The 19,081-nt window shown below is 36.0% G+C and overlaps 1 protein-coding gene across 1 annotated transcript in view; it reads right to left on the reverse strand.

Annotated features, from left to right (window-relative positions):
- FARS2 (phenylalanyl-tRNA synthetase 2, mitochondrial) overlaps positions 1 to 19,081 on the reverse strand; it is a 433,185-nt gene that overhangs the window by 274,432 nt on the left and 139,672 nt on the right. The window contains exon 2 of the mRNA XM_044683724.1: positions 16,609 to 17,247. Coding sequence (XP_044539659.1) covers positions 16,609 to 17,226 — 618 coding nt within the window. The 5' untranslated portion in view covers positions 17,227 to 17,247. The remainder of the gene's footprint in view (positions 1 to 16,608; positions 17,248 to 19,081) is intronic.

Here is a 19,081-nt window from a genome sequence, read left to right on the forward strand (position 1 = left end):
TATGGTAATTATTTCTAGCCCAATGGAAATACACAGTGTGAATTTAACAATTTTTTTTCTTTTGTTCAGTCATTTGATCAGGTCCAATTCTTTGTGAACCCATGGTCCATAATGCCCATGTGATTTTCTTGGCAAAGATGCTGCAGTGCCTTAATATTTCCTTCTCCAGTGGATTATGGCAAAAATAAGTTAAGTGACTTCCCCAGGGTCACACAGCTAGTAAGTGTTGGAAGCTGGTTTGAACTCAAGTATTCCTGACTTCAGGTCCAGTGTTCTATCCAGGAAGCCATTTAGTTGCCCCAATACATTTATATACATACATATAAACATAAGTGTATATATAATATACATATTTTAAGTTAAATATTTTAAATATTAAATTATACATTTTAAAAATAGCAACATGACTGTATAAAGTTATATTATTATAATAATTTAGCAAATTTTTGATTGGTAGTGGTGATCAACAAGTTTATTTCATGGCCTGAACTTCTGTGAGCACTGAATAGTCATAGTGTACAATATACACATACATGTTATGATTTCCTCTTAAGAAATTAAAGGTTAACGGGTGAGGAATATAGGGAGAATCCAAAGTAACCCACCCTCCCCACCTCATTTTCAGTTTCTGCAATAATCAAATGTGCATTATCTAGTCAAGTTCTGGACTAGATAGAAAAAAAGTTATAGCTAATTCTCTTTGGTCTCCTGATTTCTTCTTCTGGAGCATTTTTAGAAATTTGCTAGAGGAACTTGGGCTTTTTGAGGTCCTAACATGCTACCACCTTTGCTGAAAATCCACCCAATTATCAATTTTCCAAGTACACAAATTAAAAACCATAACTGATGAGAAATGTGGAAAAACTCAAAGAAGTAGGCTCATTGTTAGTACATTAAAGTAAGAGCTGACAATGAAACAGTAAAAGAAAACATGGGAATACCATTAAGAATTTTAAAGTCCCAAAGGCCTAGGCTAATGGTGTTTCCTGACTAGACAAATAATCTGATATACCTCAAGAGTACCTAAGTGTCACACTGTATTAAAGCATAATACTTGTTTCTAAAAAAATGACCCAAGGATTTAGAACTGAAAGTAGACCTTGGAATCACCTAGCTCAATGAGTTTGTAGGCAGAGGATGAAACTGATGCCTAGGGAGTAAAAGGGACTTCTAATGCTACATGGGGAAAAGGGGGACTCTAAGCCACATGTTCTTACATCACCCAGTGCTTTTTCAGTGATACCTTATTGCCTTCCATGACCTTGAGTCACAGGAATAAGACTAAATTTTGTTTTTTAGACCTTTAAGAAGCTGATGAGTTTAGCTAATTCAGAGAGCTAAGAGCACTTACCATTCTAGACTGTATACAGGAGAGTTAACCGAGTTAGGCTTTTGCCTTTGACTGATTCTGAAAATGTCTCAGTCTCCAAAAGCCTTAATTCCTCATCTTTAAAATGAAAATAGAAATGACTAATTCAGGTAGCCTCTCCACATACATTTCCCCTCCATTGAAACAAAATTTTGTAAATGTTCACATGAAGTAAACATGTAAAAAGTACTTTGTAAATATAGAATATCTATTTCAATACCATACTTATCATTGTTTATAAGGGTTTCCTTCAAAAACTGTTAAAATAAAATAAAATTTGGTGCTTAAAGAGGGAGAAGCCCTCAGGTACTTAGAAAACACACATAAGTGGAATGCCTTGTTTCCTAATGATGATAATAATATAGTAATGAGATGTTTCTGTATATATTCCACCCTTTATAACTTCTGTGAGACACGGATGGGACTCATGTTCCAGCATGCTAGCATCACCCCTTTTCTGAAAAAAGTATGACAATCTATTTACAAACATGCTAGGAAAATATTTTATTTTTCTCCTCCTGCTTCCTGACAAATTTGTTTTAAAGCTTTTTTAGAGCAGTACATAGATAATTGTAAGTTACACCAGACCAAAAATGTCAGTATCCCAGAAAAGATTCTGCAGATATTTTCCACTGTCGTTCCTTATATGTCAAAGGAGATACTTGTCAAGAAAACTCAGGGGAATGGTAAGCAAATAAAGAAGTGAAGAAGGTAAAGAGAGGCCTGTAAAAAGAATTTAGGAAAAGAATACTGTTGATCACAAGAAAGAGCAAAAGAAGGCAGAATGAAGGTGACAAGCTGGAGACCTACAAGTAAGAGAATAAGAGAATAATTTTTCTATACGTATAAACCAAGAGGAGGAAGGTAGATCATCTAGTTCAGAATTATCTGGACAGGAAATTTTGGCAAACTAGTTAGAAATGATTTTGTTTTATGAGCTAAGATTGAGAGAGTTGGGGGATCGTAGGGAGCAATTTAACTAGTAACCTGGGCAAAACTAGACCAAAGGCTAGATTGGCATCCAGACAGCCTCGGATAGACCCAGAACCTAGGCAGCATGGGCCTGAGATGCCCATGCCTAGGCCACAACAAACCAATGGCCTGGGCAATCCAACATCCAGGCAGCCTCTGTCTGAGTGATTGAAAGAAAATGGGTTAGAAAAGTACATGATAAGAGTCCATTCTTTAGATAGGTAGCATAGTAAATATAGCACGGGACCTGGAGTCAGGAAAGCTGGAGATAAATCCAGCCTAAAATACTAACTATAGTTGTGTGACCCTGAGCAAGTCATTTATCCTCTAGTTGTTTCAGTTTTCTCAACCATAAAATAGGTATAAAAATAGTCTCAATCTCTAAGGGATATTATTTGAATAAAATGAGATATGTGTAAAGTACTTTGCAAACTTTAAAGCATTTGTAAATAACAGCTATGACTGAGAGAGACCTGATTCTATCACAATTAACACCATCAACGAGCAAGAGACAGAGACCAGGTTGAAGACAAAGCAGGGAAGAGACAGAGAACCCTAATGTGTAAATTCAAGGGGAGTTAGATAAACAGGAGGCTTGGGGTATGTTTATTCTGTTTTGTGAGTCCAAAAAGAAGAAAGAAAAGTGAGGGAAAAGAAAATATAATAAAAGAAGCAAATTAGAGAAAAGAGGAATTTTGCTATCTCACAAAAATAGGTATATGACAGATAAATATACAAATACAGAGAGAGGAATGGGTAAAATCAGCTTAAATTTCACAAGAACTAGAACAAAGGAAACAAACACTCTTGCACTATAAATAGAAAAAGGGTTTGGTACAGAAATACATCCCATTCAATGCAGAAATAAGAGGCACAAGAGATATGAGTGTAACAGGGAAGACAAGATCTGTTTGGGATAAACCAAAAGCAAAACAAAATCTTACTTCGGTGAATGGATCAAAGATAGGAATAAAAGGAAGGAAAGGGTGACAACTAGAGAGCAGAGCAGAGCAAGGAGAAGAGAGGAGGGGCAGGAGAACAGAGAGGAATGCAATAAAGTATTGATCTCTATGGCTGAGTATGCTCCTTTTACATCACTTTCTTTTTCATAAAGTGGGGGAAGGGGAAGAAAGGAAAAACTACAAGAAGGGAGGATGGAGGAAAATATACAATTAATAATCAAACCCCGAAAATGAATAAGATGAATGCCCTCATAAAATAAGAGAATAGCAGGATATGCTGAATAGACAGAATTCAACACTATGTCATTTATAAGAAAAACACTTGAAAAATATTTGCAGAGTTAAGATGAGGGGCTGATACAAAATCTACCACTACTCGACAACAACTACAAGTAGTAGAAGTAATAGTAGTATGACCCTGGGCAAGTCATTTAACCCTGTTTGACTCAGTTTCCTCATCTATAAAATGAGCTGGAGAATGAAAAGCAAACCACTCCAGTATCTCTGCCAAGAAAACCCTAAATGGAGTCACTGGGACAGACATGACTAATCAAGTAAATGACAAAACTCTATTATGCATTAACTGCATAAAAAAAAATTTAAAAATAGGGATAGCAAAGATGATCTGAATAAGGAAACAGTTAAAATAGATACAATTTTGAAAGAGGATTATGCTTAAAGAAGTAGACTAACTGAATCAATATTCATATTTAAAATATATGCTAGAAAGCACGGTAAATAAGAGTAGAGTCAGGAAGACCTGGGTTCAAATCCAGTCTCAGACATTTAGTAGGCATGTGATCCTAGACAAATCACTTAAACTTTTTGTCTGTTTCCTCAAGTAAAATGGGGATGATAATAAAACAATACATTCTAAAATACTAAATTTTGAATAAAATTTTAAATTAAATATATTTTATAATAAAGAATTACATTTCCATAAAATGGGAATAATAATAGCACCTACTTCACAGGGTTGTGGGGATGTGGAGATATAAAAATCAAGTGTAATGATAATTATATTAGGATTGTACTTAGCACAATGTTTACTTTTATTTTATGCATCAAATGGATTAGTATCTCAATACTTAAAGAAAAACATTAATAGGCTTGTAGGCAGAAATATCTAGTAAAACTGCAATAGTAGAGGACTTCATTGTATTCCTTTCAGGTCTAAACAAGTTTAACGAAAGGACAAGAAAAAAGTGCTCTACTGAATAGAATTATAGAAAATTAGATATGATAGGAAATTATAAGTAAATTAGGTGAACACAGAATAGTATACTTATCAGATCTCTGGGAAAAGAAAGATTTTAAAACCAAACAAGAGTTAGAAAAAATTACAAAATAAAATAAATAATTTTGATTACATTAAATTAAAAAGGTTTTGTACAAACAAAAACAATGCAGCCAAAATCAGAAGGAAAACAACAAACTGGGAAAAAAATCTTTATAACAAAAAACTCTGACAAAGGTATAATTACTCAAATATACAAGGAGCTAAATCAATTGTACAAAAAATCAAGCCATTCCCCAATTGATAAATGGGCTAGGGTCATGAATAGGCAATTTTCAGGTAAAGAAATGAGAAAGTGTTCTAAATTTCTAATAATTAGAGAAATGCAAATCAAAACGACTCTGAGGGACCACCTCACACCTAACAGATTTGGCTAAAATGACAGCAGGGGAGAGTAATGAATGTTGGAGGGGATATGGCAAAATTGGAACACTGATGTTTCACAGGTGGAGTTGAGAACTGATCTAACCATTTTGGATGGCAATTTGGAACTATGCACAAAGGGCTTTAAAAGACTGTCTGCCCTTTGATCCAGCCATACCACTGCTGGGTTTGTACCCCAAAGAGATCATAGATAAACAGACTTGCACAAAAATATTTACAGCCATGTTCTTTGTGGTGGCAAAAAACTGGAAAACGAGGTTATGCCCTTCAATTGGGGAATGTCTGAACAAATTGTGGTATCTGTTGGCGATGGAATACTATTATGCTCAAAGGAATAATAAACTGGAGGAATTCCATATGAACTGGAACAACCTCCAGGAACTGATGCAGAGTGAAAGGAGCAGAACCAGGAGAACATTATACACAGAGACTGATACACTGTGGTAAAATAGAATGTAATGGACGTCTGTACTAGCAGCAATGCAAAGACCCAGGACAATTCTGCGGGATTTATAGAAAAGAATGCTACCCACATTTAGAGGAAGAAGTACAAGAGTGGAAACACAGAGGAAAAACAACTGCTTGAACACATGGGTTGGTGCAGACATGATTTGGGATGTAGACTCTTAATGACCACCCTAGAGCAATTATCAATAATAAGGAAATAGGTCTTGATCAATGACACATGAAGAAACCAGTGAAAATGTGCATCGGCTGGGGGTAGGTAGGGTGGGAGTTGGAGGGGAGAGTATGAACATGTAGCCATGGAAACATTTTTCTAAAAATTAAAATAAAAAAAAATCGATATGATAGGTCTCTGCTCATTACCAAATGAGAACAAAATGAAGTATAAATATTTCTTAGCTACATATGGTAGCTTTAGAAAAACATACAATTTATTAGGTCATAAAAACTCAGAAAAATGGAGAAAAGAAAAAATATTAAGCATTATCTTTTCCTGACTGCAATGCAATTTTAAAAAATGAACTTTAAATAAAGAATTAAAAATTACTTAAAGACTAAGTAATTTAGGTGTAAAAGAAAATAGTGTAATAAGAAGGGGTGGGTATAGGGGAGGCTACAAAAATGTCAGTGAATACACAACTAATAATTGTAACTCTGAATGTGAACGGGATGAACTCACTCATAAAACAGAAGCAAATAGCAGAGTGGATCAGAAACCAAAATCCTACCATAGGTTGTCTACAAGAAACACATATGAGGCGGGTAGACACACACAAGTTCAAGGTTAAGGGTATGAGCAAAATCTTTTGGGCATCAAATGAGAAAAAGAAGGCAGGAGTGGCTATCATGATCTCTGACAAAGCCAAAGTAAAAATAGATATGATTAAAAAAGACAGGGAAGGTCATTACATCCTGATTAAAGGCAGTATAAACAATGAGGAAATAACACTGCTCAATATATATGCACCAAGTGGTATAGCATCCAAATTCATAAAGGAGAAACTGGCAGAGCTCAAGAAGGAAATAGATAGTAAAACCATAATAGTGGGAGATCTAAATATTCCTCTTTCAGATCTAGATAAATCAAACCAAAAAATAAATAAGAAAGAGGTAAGAGAGATGAATGAAGTCCTAGAAAAATTAGATTTAATTGATATGTGGAGAAAAATAAATAGGGACAAAAAGGAATACACCTTCTTTTCAGCTGCACATGGTACATTTACAAAGATTGACCATGTAATAGGGCATAGAATCATGGCAAACAAATGCAAAAGAGCAGATATAATAAATGTAACCTTCTCAGATCATAATGCGATAAAAATAATAATCAGTAAGGGCACCTGGACAGACAAGTCAAAAACCAATTGAGAAAGTGTTCCAAATCTCTAATAATTAGAGAAATGCAAATCAAAACAACTCTGAGGTATCACCTCACACCTAGCAGATTGGCTAAATTGAAAGAAGGGGAGAGTAATGAATGTTGGAGGGGATGTGGCAAAATCGGGACATTGATGCATTGCTGGTGGAGTTGTGAAATGATCCGGCCATTCTGGCTGGCAATTTGGAACTATGCCCAAAGGGCTATAAAAGACTGCCTGCCCTTTGATCCAGCCATACCATTGCTGGGTTTGTACCCCAAAGAGATCATAGATAAACAGACTTGTACAAAAATATTTATAGCTGCGCTTTTTGTAGTGGCAAAAAACTGGAAAATGAGGGGATGTCCTTCAATTGGGGAATGGCTGAACAAATTGTGGTATATGCGGGTGATGGAATACTATTGTGCTAAAAGGAATAATAAACTGGAGGAATTCCATGAAAATTGGAGAGACCTCCAGGAAGTGATGCAGAGCAAAAGGAGCAGAGCCAGAAGAACATTCTACACAGAGACTGATATACTATGGTAAAATCAAATGTAATGGGCTCCTGTACCAGCAGCAATGCAATGACACAAGACAGCTCTGAGGGATTTATGGTAAAGATGCTGCCCACATTCAGAGGAAGGACTGCAGGAGAGGAAACATATAAGATAAACAATTGCTTGAATGCATGGGCTGAGGCGGACATGAATGGGAAATAGACCCTGAACAAGGACACATGTTACAACCAGCGGAAATGTGCGTTGGCCATAGGTGGGGGGAGAGCAGAAGAGGGGGGTGAAGGGGAAAGTAGGGGCATAAAGTATGTAAACAGGTTAAAAATGAATATTAATAAATGTCTAATAAAAAAATAAATTCAATTTATGGGGAAAAGAAAAAAAAAGACTAAGTAATTTAATCCTAAAGAACTGGTGCAACAGAAAATAAATCCTAGAAATAATGGAAAATTTCCCAGAGAAAAATGACAAGAGACAAAAGTTACAAGATGAAAAAAAATGAGAATTATAGGGGGAAATTAATATGTTTAAAATCAATAAATTGGTATGGTTCAAAAAATAGAAAGGTAACAAATCTTAAACTCTAATTATATATCAAATAAGAAATTCTGGAAAGCAAATGAGAGACTGAAAAAATTAAAGATAAAATAACGAATAGATAAATAAGAGCTTGTTTTTTTTTGGGGGGGTTAGAGCTTGTTTTTAAAAGAAAAAATATATCAATAGTAGTATGATTAAAAGGAGAGAGGACAACTAAATTACTAGTATCAAAAAGGAAAATGGAGGAGGATGAAATAAAGAAAACAATCTAAAACTAATCTGTCCAATTATATGCCAACAAAAGAGATAACAGATTAAATGGATGTATATTTCTAAAACTATTAAACACTCAAAACAAGAAATAGATTGTTTAAATATTCCGAACATAGAAAAAAATTAAGTAATAAATGAACTTACAGAAAGACACAAGGATCAGAGACTTACAAATATACTTTATAAAATGTTCAAAGAACAATTAATTCCAATATTAAACTATTTAAATCATTGAAACTGCAAAATTTAGAAAAGAAAAAATCCTACTAAATTTATTCTATGATACATATATGGTATTAAATCGTAAGCTTGATAGGGGGCAGCTGGGTAGCTCAGTGGATTGAGAGCCAAGCCTAGAGGCGGGAGGTCCTAGGTTCAAATCCGGCCTTCAGACACTTCCCAGCTGTGTGACCCTGGGCAAGTCACTTGACCCCCATTGCCCACCCTTACCACTCTTCCACCAAGGAGCCAATACACAGAAGTTCAGAGTTTAAAANNNNCTGTCTTTTTATTATGTGGCTGAAGTATTGAAGCTTCAGCTTCAGTATTTGACCTTCTAGGAAATAGTCTGAATTAATTTCTTTAAGTATTGATTAATTTGAGTTCCTTGCTATGTAAGTGTCTTTCAAAAGTCTTCTCCAGCTCCACAATTCTGTGGCTCTCAGCTTTCCTTAAAATCCTAAAATTGGGGACAGCTGGGTGGCTCAGAGGATGGAGAGCCAGTTCTAGAGATGGGAAGTCCTGGGTTCAAATCTGGCCTCAGACACTTCCTAGCTGGGTGTCGCTGGGCAAGTCACTTGACCCCCATTGCCTACCCATTACCGCTCTTCTGCCTTAGAATCAATATACAGTATTGAATCTAAGATGGAAGGTGAGGGTTTACATAAAATAAAATAAAATAAAATAAAATAAAATAAAATAAAATAAAATAAAACCCAACTCTCACAGCCATGTATTATTCTCTATAGACTTTGCATTTACTGCTTTCCTACTAAAATGCAATTTCCTTGAGGACTGAGATGTTTCTTTGACTTTCTATATGCAGGGTCTGGGGACACAAAATAAGCAATGGATTGTCTTTCTCGAATGACTAGGCTAGAAGAAAGTAGAGTTCAGGAAAACATATACAAAGATTTGTGAAATTGGGACACCTTCGCAAATGCCGGTCTGAAATAGCTCTTCTCTGATATTTGCTATGTAACTCTCCCCACATCCTTCACTCTTTCCTTCCCTGGCCTGTTGTGCTGGAGCCCTCGGAATACAGGGGCAACCTGATCTCTCAGGACTGGAGGGGAGGCCTCACACCTGGGAATGCAGAGAACCAGATTGTACTTATTAATAGCCCTGAACTTTAACTGTCAAAATCCAAATGAATGGCCTCTTCACCCGATGCAGAGGTCCCCACGGTNACTTGACCCCCATTGCCCACCCTTACCACTCTTCCACCAAGGAGCCAATACACAGAAGTTCAGAGTTTAAAATAAAATAAAATAAAATAAAATAAAATAAAACCTAAGCTTGGGAAAGAATCTAGTAACAAAAAACCTAAGGGCCATTTTCTCTAATAAATATACTCAAAAATAAATGAAATTAAAATGCTAAATAAAAATGCTAGCAAAGAGGCTACAACATATTTTTAATTTATATACTATGATTGGGTTGGATTTATAGTAGGGATGCAAGATTTGTTCAATGTCAGAAATATTAAAAACATAATAGATCACATTAATAAAAATTTAAATCTCATAATTATATCAACAGATGCTAAAAAAAAACTTTTGAGAAAAAGTTTCTGTTTAAAAATCACAGGAACAAATGAACCTTTTTTTTTTAAATAGAGTAAGCAATAGTCTTCTAAATCACAGAGCTAGTACAATAGTTAAAGGAGAACATCTTGAAGGTATTCTAAAAAATAGATCAAGAGCAAAGCAAGGATGTCCACAACTACCAATATTATTTGATAACATTCTAGAAATGCTAACTATAGCAATAAAACAAAAAATAATTGAAGAAATAAATATTAGCAAAGAGAGAAGAAAACTGTTGCTTTTTGTAGATGTAGATGACGCAATCAATGGTCCAGCTAGAGAACCATCAAGTCAATTATAAAATTCACTGAAACAATAAGTGATTTCAGTAAATTAAAAGACTATAAATATAAATCTACAAAAATAATCAGTTATTTCCTATAATACTAACAAAGAAAAACTGAAAGAAAAAGAAGGAAAAAAGTATTTTTAAATTAACTAGGGAATGTAAAATATTTAGGAATCTACCTACCAAGATGCACAGAAGACTATGTGAATACAACTTTAAAACATTTTCAGCAATAAAGATATAAATAAATAGAAAAATATGAATTGCCTAAGATTAACTATGCAATATAATAAAAATTACAATATCTTAATTAATTTACTTACACAGTACTGAATCAATCAAAACATCAAAGAATTACATGTAGAGTTGGAAAAAAAAAAAACTAAAACTAAAATCATGTGGAACAAGAACAAGAATCTCCAGAGAATTCATGAAACAACATGGGATGGAAGAGCCTAGTGTGCCAATCTTTACTGTATTACAAAATAGTAATTAAAATCTATTTGGAACTGGTCAGAAAATGGCAAGGTTGATCAATAGAACAAATTAGGCATATAATAAGTAGAAACAAATGAATGTACCACCAAGATTGTTTAGAATCAAATCTAAAAGAAGCAAATAGCATGAAATTTAGTATATGGCCTTTGGAACATTTAATTTAGCTATGGAAATGCCTTCTTTGATTTTTTTCTAGGTTATCAATTATATACGAAATATCTGAATAAGTGACTCTGATATATTATTACCAAAATAATAACAACCTCAAGCTGGCATTTAGATAGAGCTTTAAGATTTATAAATTTTTTTACATCATATCCACAAGACTGGGAGATAGGTGCCATTATTATCTACATTTGTTAGATCAGTAAACCAGGGAACTGAGAAGTTAAAAGATCTGCCCAGGGCCACACAGCTAGTAAGTGAGGTCACATTTGAACTCAGGTTTTCCTAACTCTCTAAGTCCAACACTATGTTCTGTTCCGCCAAGATGCTAAATTGTGGCCAGTAGAAAATTATGCAGATCCACCCAAAATTCAGTAGAAACTGATACTTGTTTCCGTGATAGACATGGGGAACTCTTGCTAACTGATAAAATGAATCAGAGTAATGAGGCTTCAAATGATTTAATCTGATCACAGTCACATACAAATCCTTAGATTTAACTAAAGCACCTTTGGGCCATCTGTGTAAATATAATGAACTGTGCTTGCTCTTCTGACTCTGTGAACTTTTTAGATAGAAATCAGAGAGGATTTTTGAACTGCAAAATTAATTTAATGGAAAGCTAATATGTTCTACTGAAAAAAAGGATTTTCTCATCACTGCTTCCCTTAATACAACTATATTTTGCATTGCAATCATCACATTTTCTTCCTAATTTAGAAAGAATACAGGCAATGTGTATTTCAGGTTTACAGGATGATATACTATGTATGATTGGTAAGTTTGAAAATTGTTGGAATTTGATTGTCAACAAGCGCTCTCTATTCATTATCTCCAAAAATGATTTTGAGTTACCCTTGGGAATGGTGAGCAAGACTAAGATAGAGAGCAGCTAGGTAGCTCACTCAGTACATAGAATGCCAGGCCTAGAAATGGGAAATCTTAAGTTCAAATCTAGCCTCAGATACTTCCTAATTGTACTCTGGGCAAGTCACTTAACCCAAACTGCCTAACCCTTATCACTCTTCTGCCTTGCAACTTATATTTAGTATGAATGCTAAGGCAAAAAAGTTTTTAAAAAAAGACTAAGATAGGCATAGAGATATTTAATTTGGTCTAGATCATCCCTAAAGCAATCTAGCCAACTGCCATTTTAATCCTAGTAAAAAGATTTTCCAAGAAGAGAGAGAGTTTGGGTCTTATTCTAAAAGCTTGGTTCAAATATGGGGATCTTTAAGGGCTAGCTTCCTAAATTCCTCTGATGATATCCTAGGATCAAAGCACACTAACCAGATTTTCCCATTAAATTAGACCCATCTGGTCAGCTCAAAAATGAACTCACCTATCCTGAGGTGTAAGAGATTCAAACAAAACTAGATAAAATGGCCTATTCCTCCTGCCCTCTCTAATTTTGTATTTGAACCACTTCCACATTTGTGTTTTTTTCTTTTCAGAAAACTGGTAGACACTGTGTGACCTTTATTGCCATGTATGGACATAAAAATGGGTGGGAGTTCTTGTTTTCCCAATGAGGCAAGTAGAGCTGACAGATGGTATGACCTGGATATCAATAGATTTCTGACATTAAGTTTACATGGATGAAAATATAGCTCTTCTTGTCCATTAATGGTAATTGTAGCATCTTGTCAACAGACCACATTTCCTGGGGACCTTGATCTGTTGTCTTCTTTATCATTTTAGTTTTCTGACAAGCTTTTAGTTTTATCATTAACTATTACTCTTCAAATTTTAAAATGTCCAGCTTTTCCCAACAGTAGGAATATTAATAAAAGTCTCTTATATGGAGATAGGATTACTATGCTATTACTTTTACCATACTATTACTACAAAATGCAATTTTATTTTAAAACCACAGCATCTAAAATTAGGAAGGTCATCTAGTGTATGGCCAAACCAAACCTTCTGCCTAACAAGTGAACATAAAGGTTCTCTTTGAAGCTTTCCAGAAGAGGAAAATGTATTATCTCCCAAATTAATCAACACAAATTTTCTTCAGCTCTTTTTCTTTTGGCTTTAGAAGTCTAAATCTGAGCCTCTAGAACTTCCATCAAGTTTTCCTACCTCTTCCCTGTGAAAGAAGACATGATCTAAACTCTTCCATCAGCTAGAATTCCAAGTAAATAGAGGTTGATAGCATATCCCTGATGTTTTCTTTTCCCCAAATTAAATATGACCCATTCCTTACATTGATGTTCATATGACGTGGTATTCTCTAATACTCTTGAAATCCTGGTCACCATCCTATGGAAAGGTAGCAGACAGCTTGTCAATGTCCATTCTAAAATGTGACATCCAGAACAGGAAAAAAAAAGTCCATATAGTTTAACTATGGAAAGGTTTATTTTTAGCTATACTGGGGAAAAGAAGAAAATTAACAAAAGGAAAGTATACCATTCAGAATAAGTAGAAAAATGTTGACAGATGACAAAAATATATATACATATATATTATATAAGCATTCACTTTTAATTCTGTATATATTTTTTCTGCCAAGAAAAATTACCTTCAGATTTGAAAGGATGGATCAAAAATAGGTAAGATAGAATTCAAAGCCACAACATGATGGCAAATACTTGAGGAGGCTGAGGTCAGAGGAGCACTTGAGCTCAGGAATTCTGAGCTGCTGTCAGAGTAAAACCAATCAGGCGTCCACAAAAGTCTAGTCTAGTCCATATATATTGAGTCTCTAAGAGTCTGCCTAAGAAATAGTGAACCAGTTCAAGCTAGAAATTCTTTCTCAGTCACCAGTGGGATTTACTTGTAGAGCGGCTGTGGCTATTGCACTTTGAGCACAGGGAAAATAGAGATACAGCCTAAAAAAAAAGAATCTAAATAATAAAAAAGATAGTGAAGAGTAGCTAACTGCTCTCAATGAGTTAAAGTCCAGATGAATTTTATCCTCAAATATGGAAAGAAATGATGGATGTGATTTTTTTAAACCACTGATAAACAATGGAAAATAGGACTGAATGAAGGATAATGCCTTTGATTTAAAAAAAAAAAAAGAAGAAGAGATTAGGGTCTACAAAGCATAGATAGTCAGCTTGAATTATAACCTCTTCTTCATACAGTCATGCTGGCTATGAGTTGATAATTATTTCTTTTTTTAAACTGCTCAGAAACCATTTCATTAATAATATACTCTAATTTAAATTAAGTTTATTAGTTTATAATTTGCAGGCTCCACCCTTTCTCCCACTTCCTCCTTTTTCAGTAAATCAAGAATTTGCTCATTTCTAGTCCTTTGATAGCTCTATAATTCTAGTATTTAGTTTAAGGTTTTCTGTCCCTACTGCTATATACCACTTGATTCATAGAATACAACCAGGTGGTAGGTGAAGAAATAGGTAAAGGATCGCATGAGAGTGAAAAGCTTACCCCTATCTTTTTTTTTATCATGCTGCCTATTAGCAAAAAGAAAACAGTAATGGTGACTAGTTAGTATCGGATGATTAATTTTTATATTGATCTTGTATTTTAACAAGTGAATTATATAATACTAATGATTTTCCAGTCCCAGTGGTTATGTTGGTTATTGAACAATGAGGAAAGACTTCACTAATAAATGGTAAGAGGAGTTACAAGTATATTATGAAATTCCATGTCTATTTCTAAAATTCATTCATAAATATCATAAACACAGGTTATTGGCTCTCTAGTATGGAAGTAGCAACCAAATAATGTTTTATATATATATATATGTATATATATATTTCTTTTTTAAAGTGAGTTTGGATTATTAATTCTTTCCATATCATTTTATATTAGAGTAGATTGGGAAAGGCAAGGAATTCTGACAATAGTCCAATGCTGGATTGATGAAGGAATGGATAAAAGGAAAAGCTTTTACTAAGTCCTTACTCTAAGCCAAGCACAGGGCAATGGGGTGGGTGGGAAGCAAAGAAAAAAATTAGATAGTCTCTGTTTTTAAGGAACTCACATTCTAATTAGAAGAGGCAACAGAAAAGAAATTTCGGCTGTAGGGTTAAATGGAAAGGAAAGGCCAGGCCTGAAAGTCCTGTGGATTCAATTGTGGTGCAAATGGAAAGGCTATGAGGCGGTAAGATATATAAATAATTAAGACGATAGTGCCAGAAAAAGCAGGGAACATGGTAAGGGCTGGTGCTCTTCCATCTTCACACATACCCAAAAAAGTAACTTTGACTTTAAATTCATTCAAATCCTATGAGCAGTACGGCTCAGGCAAAGGGAATTTCAAGTTTCCAAGACAGCCCTAATGGTGGAATCTCACCTTCTGAATGATTCTGGAATTTCCCAGGACCATGAAGTAAGAAAGAATGACACAAATAGTAATTATAACAATAATAATAAGTATTTATATATAACCCTTTGAGGTATGCCAAGTACTTTGCAAGAAGTTAATTTATTCTCACAACAACTATAAGGCAGGACTACCTTCATTTTACAGATGAGGAAACTGAGGCAAAAAGAAGTAAACTGACTTGTCCTGGACTATGGAGCTAATGAGTTAACTCTAATTCTAACACTCAAGTCATTAAGTCACCTCGCTAGAAAAAAGAAAGAGGGAAGAAGCAGCGGTGGATCTTCCTATAATCAAGTTATACTGCCTGGGTTCTGGGACATCATGGGCCTAGGGAGAGAAAGAATGGGAGAAGCAAGGAGGGCATGACACCTCCTGGTGGCAAAGCCACATAGGAACAGTGGCAATCAAATCTAATCCACATTGATTCAAAAATATACCAAGTTGAAAGGAGTCAGAAAAAAAAAACTGGTATTACTTTAGGGGACAATTTAATCAACACAATTATTATTCCTAATGATCCAAATGAAGAACTGATTAGACTATAGAAGAGTGACAACAGAATTAGTCTGTTCTAATAACTGGGCCTATTTTATTAACCCATCCAAGCCATTAGATAACATAAAACAACAGTGTTACAGTGAGGGGTCTCAATGCATCAATCCTGAATTGGAGTCAGTAATTTAAATTTAATCACAAAAAATTGATATGATGAATAGCTGGAATGGATGTTATTAGTCAACCTGAGGCAGCAAGATGACACAGAGGATAGAGAGCCAAGCCCAGAGGCGGGAGGTCCTAAGGTCAAATCTACCCTCAGACACTTCATAGCTGTGTGACCCTGAGCAAGTCACTTAATCCTGTCACCTAGGTTTAATGATTTTCTGTCTTGGGATTGATACTAAGATAAAAGGTAGGGTTTAAAAGAAGAACTGAATCTTTTTCTTTTTCTTTTTTTATTTTGTTTTTGCAAGTAGTTTAATCTTTTTATTTTACGTTTTATTTTATACAAGAAGAGAGTGTGAGTGACTTTTCTAAGGTTGCAAAGTCAGCAGAGATGGGAATCCAAGTCCAGGTCTAATGGTGTGCCCTGCGCTGTGGCACTGATGCTGGGGCTGCCTCGGGGAAAGACAGCAGCAAGGAAGCTGCTCCATCGTGTAGGGACAAGAGTGAAGAAACAACAGAGGAAATAACAGGCTCCCAAGTCAGCATAGGATACAAGCCTCTGGTTCTTTATAGGCTGCCCCTATCAATCCCTCAGAAAACACTGCTTATTTACCCAGTTTCAGTTAGGCATTAACCTCAAACTGAGCTAAAGCTAAGAACAAGGGGACAGAAGTCAGATGCTCCATGACGCAAACATGGAGGCGTCTGCTCTCTTGACCTCTCCGGAAGGAACACCTTTACCTGACGCTTGCTAAAGAGACGGACGGCTTCCAGCTGGTGGAAGATGGGGTAGTGGTGGGAGTCAATCTGGTCCCGCCGATAGACGTCTCCAACCACAAGGAAAGCACTGAGGCCAGCCCTCATCAAGTTCCACTGGTGGGCTGACGTGTGAGAGCGCAGCATGTGAACTCGATTCAGGTAGTAGTTATCTCCCTTCTTGCGGCTCGGGTGATCAGCTGGGACAAGGAGGCTGTCGAAGTTCTGCCATGGTGTGACGACCGGAGAGAGTCCGTCAAAGACTGAGAAGAGTGGGGTCCCATACTGGCCCACGTACTGCTGATAAAAATGGCGCTTCACTCTCTCCAGGACCAGCCACAAGGGGTGATATTTCCTCTGATGCAAATTTTTTCCCACCTTGGAGAGAATCTTCACTGGGGCATTGCTGTGGTCGTCCCGGGTATATGATTTGCCCAGCACCTCCATGGAACTGCCTGAAGAGCCATCAGCAGTAGCGAGTTCTGTGCTGATGGGCTGGGAGGCCGGGGACCTACTGCTTTGGAAGATACTTCGGACCCAATTTGTCAGGCACACTTTAAGATGGTGGTGCTGAACATTTTTAGCAAGACTCCAAAAGGTCATGGCAGTGGCTCCTCAAAGGCTCTAGAAATGAAACATCAAACATGTAAACTTAGGATTTATCTCTGCAAAATCTTTGCTTCTCTTTTCCTTTATTAATTCCTACTCCCCATCCCCACTACATATCTCCCAACCATGACAACTGCACAACAGATAAGAGCTCAATTATAAAAAGAGAGTAATGAACATGTTATATTGACTATTAGACACTGAAAATAATTTGAAAACAATCTTCAGTTGCACATTTATTTCCACAATGATGCCCATGGCCTTTAAATGTTTTTTTCCTCAATAGAATTAGGGCAAGCACTGCTTGATTTTTTTTTTCTTTCCATTCTTAGTTTCTGGTATAATACCTGGGATATGGCAGGAGGTAAATAAATTTATGCTTAGAGGCAGAGGAGGTTCAGTGAATAGAAACCCACGTCTGAAGATAGGAGCGCCTGGGTTCAAAACTGGTCTTAGACAATTCTGAGCAGTGCAATCTGGGCAAGTCACTTAAAACCAATTGCCTGGCCCTTAATACTCTTCTGCCTTGGAATTAATACTTACTAAGGGTTTTAAGTAAATGAATGTTTAATGACTAGTTGATTGATTACTTTTACAAAAATTTCATTTTTCTATTTTTTTATTTAGTTGGTAGCCATTAAGAGGAAGACAGTTGAATTCTGGGAAGATGGAGGCTTAGACACAGCAAAACTCCACACCTCCAAAATCCTTCTACACTGAGATAAAAAACAAAGTGCTTCGAGGGGAAAGAAAACCAAATCTAGCAACAGGACAGAGCTGTGGGATCCTCCTGCTGGACTCAGCACCAGAGTTAGGTAAAAAAAAACCTCTGAATTCTTGAACTGTTAGGTTTGAGGGAAAGGAAGAAGGAAGATCCCAGAAGCCCACCCCCACATACTGTGCTGAGTCTTCAACAGTTCCTGGAATCTGTGAGCTGTCAAGGGAGTTAATCCTGAGGGAAGGCCTTGCTGGAACAGCTGTGCCAGGCTCAGAGCTCTGATCACAGATGGCAGGGAGGTGGTTGGAGGAGAAACTCAGAGAAGGCAGACTAGTCACAGCCAAAACTCTCCATCTAGAGACTCTCCTTAATCTACCCCATCCCATTCTCTCAAGGTTTTAGTCTCAGGGTACATCTAGCTCTGCAAATCAACTCTACCCTGGCTTAATCCCATTAATAGGGCAGATAAAAAGTCTTCAGAGGGCAGGGAAGCTCCAACACACCTCCCCCATAGACTGCACAGAAAGTAGTTAAAAACTTCTGTTGCCAGCTGGGAAAGATCTTACATCAGAGTTCATTAAAACCATCAGCTTAACCTAATCAATCAGCAGAACAGAGAAAAAGCCCCTTCAAGACAAAACAGCCCAAATCCATAGATCCAACAAATAATCAGAGGACCAAGATTACAACCAATTATGGGGGAAGGAGGGTAGAAGGAAAAAATATGAGTAAACAACAAAAACAGAAAAAAGAAATTACAATCGACAGCTTCTATGCAGGAAATGAACAAATAGCAAATGAAACAGAGGAAGACCAAAGGAACTCCAAGAAAAAACATAGAAACCCAAGCAAATTGGACACAGGCTTTGGAAGAACTGAAAATACAATTCAAAAAACAATTAAGAGAGGCTGAAGACAATTGGAAAAAGGAAATACATGAACAAAAACAAGAAAATAGTGAATTGAAAGCCAAAACTGACCAGCTTGAAAAAGAGACAAAGAAGGTGAAAGATGACCAAAAATCCAGGGATAAAATTCAGTCCTTAAAAATTAGAATCCAACAACTAGAAGCAAATGACTTCACAAGGCAGCAAGAATGTATAAAACAAAATGAAAAGAATGAAAAATTTG

This window comes from Gracilinanus agilis, chromosome 1 (assembly GCF_016433145.1).
Source record: "Gracilinanus agilis isolate LMUSP501 chromosome 1, AgileGrace, whole genome shotgun sequence".
Classification (NCBI taxonomy): domain Eukaryota; kingdom Metazoa; phylum Chordata; class Mammalia; order Didelphimorphia; family Didelphidae; genus Gracilinanus; species Gracilinanus agilis.